The sequence below is a fragment of the Salmo salar genome, chromosome ssa16, assembly GCF_905237065.1.
Source record: "Salmo salar chromosome ssa16, Ssal_v3.1, whole genome shotgun sequence".
NCBI classification, from domain to species: Eukaryota; Metazoa; Chordata; class Actinopteri; order Salmoniformes; family Salmonidae; genus Salmo; species Salmo salar.
In genome coordinates, this window is record NC_059457.1 from 86,752,093 (window position 1) to 86,758,270 (window position 6,178).

Genomic DNA, 6,178 nt, shown 5'->3' on the forward strand with positions numbered 1-6,178 from the left:
TTATTGTCTTTATGGATTTTAATACATGTTTAATATTTCTGGTTTCATTATGATACAATGCATAGGTAATGTCTTGGTTAACTATACGTTAAATACCCTTCCTAGAAGCTACATAAAACCACTGTTTGGACAGGGATGGTTGGGTTTCCAGATTCAATCTGGAGGTGAAAGAAACGCGTGTTCAGGCGAGGTGTTGGCTAGCAGAGTAGGACACTAGGACAAAGAGAAGAGCCTCTCTAGGACCTCAGATGCAGTAACTGAATTACCATCATACCCTGACGAAGACAGCTTGTCTGTCCAATTATTGCATATGAGCTCGTGTGCAGCTCTCCTTTTTCATGGGTTTCCAGATTGTCTTGGTTGGGATCATAGACTTGGATAGATGGCTTAAACTGGGTGGGAATTTCTATGGGTTAAGGAAATACTTAAAGAAATTATGAAGATATCAATTGATATCTTCCCACAGACAACTTTAAAATGGAGAAAGCCCTCAACTGCGCTTCCCATTCTGTCACAAATGTCATAATTGCACAGATGAGGAACACTACCCAATTCTATGGCTCTGACCATGGTTAGGACCTAGATGGTTGGATTGCCGGCTTGTCTAGTAAAATATATTATTTCAGAGCCTTGAGCAGGAAGACCACCTTCCCCTGGTATGGTTCGTATGAGTCTTGATAGGCGATGTTGTGGGCCACCACACGACACTGGATCTTAGCCTCCCTCTCTTTGACCAGGTGGAACTTCACAGCCACTAGAGGGTTAACGTAGGTGGGCTGTGTGGAGGGAGACCAAGAGAGGGTTCATGGTTCATACCAATCATGTTTAGACATAGAGTTGGATAGAGGGACCAACTGCCACAATGCTTGTTTTTAACAATTATAGCAAAGATGTGCTCTCTGTCAAACTCTATGATAAAGTTCCTTCGGAAAGTATTCAGACTCCTTGACTTTTCCAAGTTTTATTCTAAAATGTATTTAAAAAAAAAAATAACAATCCTCGGCAATCTACACACAATACCCCATAATGACAAAGCGAAAACAGATTTGTATAAATCTCTGCAAATTGTATTAAAAATAAAAAACAAATACCATTATTTACATAAGTATTCAGACCCTTTGCTATGAGACTTGAAATTGAACTCATGTGCATCCTGTTTCCATCGATCATCCTTGAGATGTTTCTACAATTGATTGGAGTCCACCTGTGATAAATTCAATTGACTGAACATGATTTGGAAAGGCACACACCTGTCCATAGAAGGTCCCACAGTTGACAGTGCACGTCAGGGCAAAAACCAAGCCCTGAGGTCGAAGGAATTGTCCTAAGAGCTCCGAGACAGGATTGTGTCAAGGCACAGATCTCGGGAAGGGTACCAACATGTGTCTACCTTTGAAGGTCCCCAAGAACACAGTGGCCTCCGTCATTCTTAAATGGAAGAAGTTTGGAAACACCGAGACTCTTCCTAGAGCTGGCCACCCGGCCAAACTGAGCAATCGAGGGAGAAGGGCCTTGTTCAGGGAGGTGACCAAGAACCCAATGGTCACTCTGACAGAGCTCCTTTGTGCAGATGGTTGTCCTTCTGGAAGGTTCTCCCATCTCTGCAGCATTCCACCAATCAGGCCTTTATGGTAGAGCAGCCAGATGGAAGCCACTCCTCAGTAGAAGGCACATGACAGCCCACTTGATGTTTGCCAAAAGGCATCCAAAGACTCTCAGACCATGAGAAACAAGATTCTCTGGTCTGATGAAACCAAGATTGAAGTCTTTGGTCTGGAGGAAACCTGGCACCATTCCTACGGTGAAGCATGGTGGTCATCATGCTGCTGGGAGGTTTTCCAGTGGCAGGGACTGGAAGACTAGTCAGGATCAAGGCAAAGATGAACGGAGCGAAGTACAGAGATCCTTGATGAAAACTTGCTCCAGAGCGCTCAGGACCTCAGACTGGGGTGAAGGTTCACCTTCCAACAAGACAACAACCCTAAACACACAGCCAAGACAACGCAGGAGTGGCTTCAAGACAAGTCTCTGAGCCCAGACTTAAACCTGATCTAACATCTCTGGAGAATTCTGAAAATAGCTGTGCAGCGACGCTCCCATCCAACCTGACAGAGCTTAAGAGGATCTGCAGAGTAGAATGGGAGAAACTCCCCAAATACAGGTGTGCCAAGCTTGTAACATCATACCCAAGAAGACTCGAGGCTGTAATCGCTTCCAAAGGTGCTTCAACAAAGTACTGAGTTAAGGGTCTGAATACTTATAGAAATGTGATATTTCCGGGCTGCAATTTTTTTTTACTGTTTTTGCTTTGTCATTACGGGCTGTAACGTAACAAAATGTGGAAAAAGTCAAGGGGTCTGAATACTTTCTGAATGAACTGTATATACATTGTTGTAAATCCATACAGGGGGTTCATGCAGGGGTGTATCCATTAGTCAGATTTTTTGGCGAAAGGAAACCGTTTACCCCAAATGGGGCAGTTTTTCCTGTGAAAATGAGTTTGTATTGGACAAATTCAGGTATATCCTTCCCCGGTTTGTTCCGTTTTGCTCTTTTTGCTTACGTTAGATTCCTACATTAAATGGTAAATGGATTACAATGCAAAACGTTTTGCAATGGATTTCGACAAATGAATACACCCCAGGTGTAAGTAAACCATGCATTGAGTTTCACAAAACAACATTAGTTCCATAGAGAGAAGACAGTGTTGTCGTGGTTACCTGAGCCAGCTTGCCGTAGTATGGGAAGTAGGATAAGTCGAAGGTTCCGTTGGTGGGGAAGTACTCGATCATGTCTATGTTATCATGGCCGCTCTGCGCACACACACCAACCATCCATTAAATACTGTTGGCAGACTAGATTTAACGTTGTGAGAAACTGTCTTCCTGGGCAGCCATGTTGAGCAGAGTCACAGATTTATTTCTATATAAATATACGGCTTTGGTGTTGAGTAGCCATCTTGGTTTATACTCACCAGTATCGTGCAGTTCAAATGAGGAGCCATGCCAGTCCCGTTGTTGGGCAGGAAGTTGATGATCTGGGTTAGAAACATCATGCATATCAGTGCAATTTCCTAATGTGTTATAAATGTATTATAATGTGTTATAACATCTCCACTTGTTGTAAATGTCATGTGCATAACATAAGATAATGTAATATTTCCAGCTGGTTTGTGACTGTGAACGCACCCTGTTCATCTTGATGATGACGCAGGGCATGGTGCCGTTATAGCCGAACGTGGGCTCGTCCAGGCCGGAGCAGCGTCCCAGCATGCTCTGGGTGAAGCGGCAGGAGTACTTGGTATGGTGTGGAGCCTCAAACTTCTCCTGTTTGAAGTACTGTCCCCGGGTGCAGTTACGGTTAGGCTGTTGAGACGTGTCATTGTAGGCTGAGAGAGAGAGGAGTCAGAGAGGTAGAGGAGTCAGAGAGGTAGAGGGGACAGAGAGGTAGAGGGGACAGAGAGGTAGAGGAGTCAGAGAGGTAGAGGAGTCAGAGAGGTAGAGGGGACAGAGAGGTAGAGGGGACAGAGAGGTAGAGGGGACAGAGAGGTAGAGGAGTCAGAGAGGTAGAGGAGACAGAGAGGTAGAGGAGTCAGAGAGGTAGAGGGGACAGAGAGGTCGAGGGGACAGAGAGGTAGAGGAGTCAGAGAGGTAGAGGAGTCAGAGAGGTAGAGGGGACAGAGAGGTAGAGGAGTCAGAGAGGTAGAGGGGACAGAGAGGTAGAGGAGTCAGAGAGGTAGAGGGGACAGAGAGGTAGAGGAGTCAGAGAGGTAGAGGAGTCAGAGAGGTAGAGGGGACAGAGAGGTAGAGGGGACAGAGAGGTAGAGGGGACAGAGAGGTAGAGGAGTCAGAGAGGTAGAGGAGTCAGAGAGGTAGAGGGGACAGAGAGGTAGAGGAGTCAGAGAGGTAGAGGGGACAGAGAGGTAGAGGAGTCAGAGAGGTAGAGGGGACAGAGAGGTAGAGGGGACAGAGAGGTCGAGGGGACAGAGAGGTCGAGGAGTCAGAGAGGTAGAGGGGACAGAGAGGTAGAGGGGACAGAGAGGTAGAGGAGTCAGAGAGGTAGAGGAGTCAGAGAGGTAGAGGAGTCAGAGAGGTAGAGGGGACAGAGAGGTAGAGGGGACAGAGAGGTAGAGGAGTCAGAGAGGTAGAGGGGACAGAGAGGTAGAGGAGTCAGAGAGGTAGAGGGGACAGAGAGGTAGAGGAGTCAGAGAGGTAGAGGGGACAGAGAGGTAGAGGGGTCAGAGAGGTAGAGGAGTCAGAGAGGTAGAGGGGACAGAGAGGTAGAGGGGACAGAGAGGTAGAGGAGTCAGAGAGGTAGAGGAGTCAGAGAGGTAGAGGGGACAGAGAGGTAGAGGAGTCAGAGAGGTAGAGGGGACAGAGAGGTAGAGGAGTCAGAGAGGTAGAGGAGTCAGAGAGGTAGAGGGGACAGAGAGGTAGAGGGGACAGAGAGGTAGAGGAGTCAGAGAGGTAGAGGGGACAGAGAGGTAGAGGGGACAGAGAGGTAGAGGAGTCAGAGAGGTAGAGGAGTCAGAGAGGTAGAGGAGTCAGAGAGGTCGAGGGGACAGAGAGGTCGAGGGGACAGAGAGGTAGAGGGGACAGAGAGGTAGAGGGGACAGAGAGGTAGAGGGGACAGAGAGGTAGAGGGGACAGAGAGGTAGAGGAGTCAGAGAGGTAGAGGAGTCAGAGAGGTAGAGGGGACAGAGAGGTAGAGGGGACAGAGAGGTAGAGGGGACAGAGAGGTAGAGGGGACAGAGAGGTAGAGGAGTCAGAGAGGTAGAGGGGACAGAGAGGTAGAGGGGACAGAGAGGTAGAGGAGTCAGAGAGGTAGAGGGGACAGAGAGGTAGAGGGGACAGAGAGGTAGAGGAGTCAGAGAGGTAGAGGAGTCAGAGAGGTAGAGGGGACAGAGAGGTAGAGGAGTCAGAGAGGTAGAGGGGACAGAGAGGTAGAGGGGACAGAGAGGTAGAGGGGACAGAGAGGTAGAGGGGACAGAGAGGTAGAGGAGTCAGAGAGGTAGAGGAGTCAGAGAGGTAGAGGGAGTCAGAGAGGGACAAAAATAGAGAGGGAGGGAGAGAGACAGAGGGAGAAAAATAGAGAGGGTGAGAGAGGGAAAAAAGGAGGGTTTAATGATTTGTGATCCAGGTAGGTCAAAGCATTGACTAGCAACTGTAGTAGGTTAGTTTGAGATAATTGACTGATGAAGTCTGAAATGGGATGGCACCCTCAGTTCTGGACAACAGGAGTCCACTACATAGGGTGCCATCTTGGACACTGACGTTTGAGGAAGTTGCTGAGGCAGTTGGACATCTTCCTCTGGCTGGCTTTATCAGACATGTTGTAGCTGAGTACTACATCCTCCTCAATGTATGTAGGTGGCCAGACCATCACCCCTACACACACACACACACACACACACACACACACACACACACAAACGCAGAGGTCAGCCGACACCATCCCAGATATGGTCACAGGCTGTATGAACTACAGAGATAGGGGGAGGGGGGAAGAGGGGGAGAGAGAAAGAGAGCGACTGTGAGAGAGCGGGAAGAGAAAGAGAGAGTGTGAGAGGGAGAGAAAGAGGGGGAGACAGAGAGAGGGGCTAGACAGAGAGCGGGGGGGCAGAAAGAGAAGGAGATAGAGAGAGGGGCTAGACAGAGAGCGGGGGGCAGAAAGAGAAGGAGATAGAGAGAGGGGCTAGACAGAGAGCGGGGGCAGAAAGAGAAGGAGATAGAGAGAGGGGCTAGACAGAGAGCGGGGGGGGCAGAAAGAGAAGGAGATAGAGAGAGGGGCTAGACAGAGAGCGGGGGGGCCAGAAAGAGAAGGAGATAGAGAGAGGGGGCTAGACAGAGAGCGGGGGGCCAGAAAGAGAAGGAGATAGAGAGGGGCTAGACAGAGAGCGGGGGGGCAGAAAGAGAAGGAGATAGAGAGAGAGCGGGGGGGCCAGAAAGAGGAGATAGAGGGGAGGGGACGGTGAAAGACGCAAGGGACAATATATACTTCTTTACAGGAGCAATAAATAGTAAACAGTAAATAGTAAATAGTAAACAGTAAATAGTAAACAGTGAATAGTGAAGGGAGATTTTTACTAATGGGCTGAATCTATGGGCCCTGGTCTAAAGTAGTGCACTATATAGGGAATAGGGTCCTGGTCTAAAGTAGTGCACTATATAGGGAATAG

The 6,178-nt window shown here is 48.4% G+C and overlaps 1 protein-coding gene across 2 annotated transcripts in view; it reads right to left on the minus strand.

Moving 5' to 3' along the window:
• Positions 1 to 6,178, minus strand: part of LOC106574844 (potassium-transporting ATPase subunit beta-like) — a 14,180-nt gene continuing 8,002 nt past the window's right edge. The window contains exons 3-7 of one of the 2 annotated variants that reach the window (XM_045698402.1): positions 5,274 to 5,387; positions 3,189 to 3,388; positions 2,975 to 3,037; positions 2,721 to 2,813; positions 1 to 776 (exon numbers count right to left, since the gene is read on the minus strand). In XM_045698402.1, coding sequence (XP_045554358.1) covers positions 618 to 776; positions 2,721 to 2,813; positions 2,975 to 3,037; positions 3,189 to 3,388; positions 5,274 to 5,387 — 629 coding nt within the window. In that variant the 3' untranslated portion in view covers positions 1 to 617. The remainder of the gene's footprint in view (positions 777 to 2,720; positions 2,814 to 2,974; positions 3,038 to 3,188; positions 3,389 to 5,273; positions 5,388 to 6,178) is intronic. The other variant, XM_045698403.1, reaches the window with a different exon arrangement.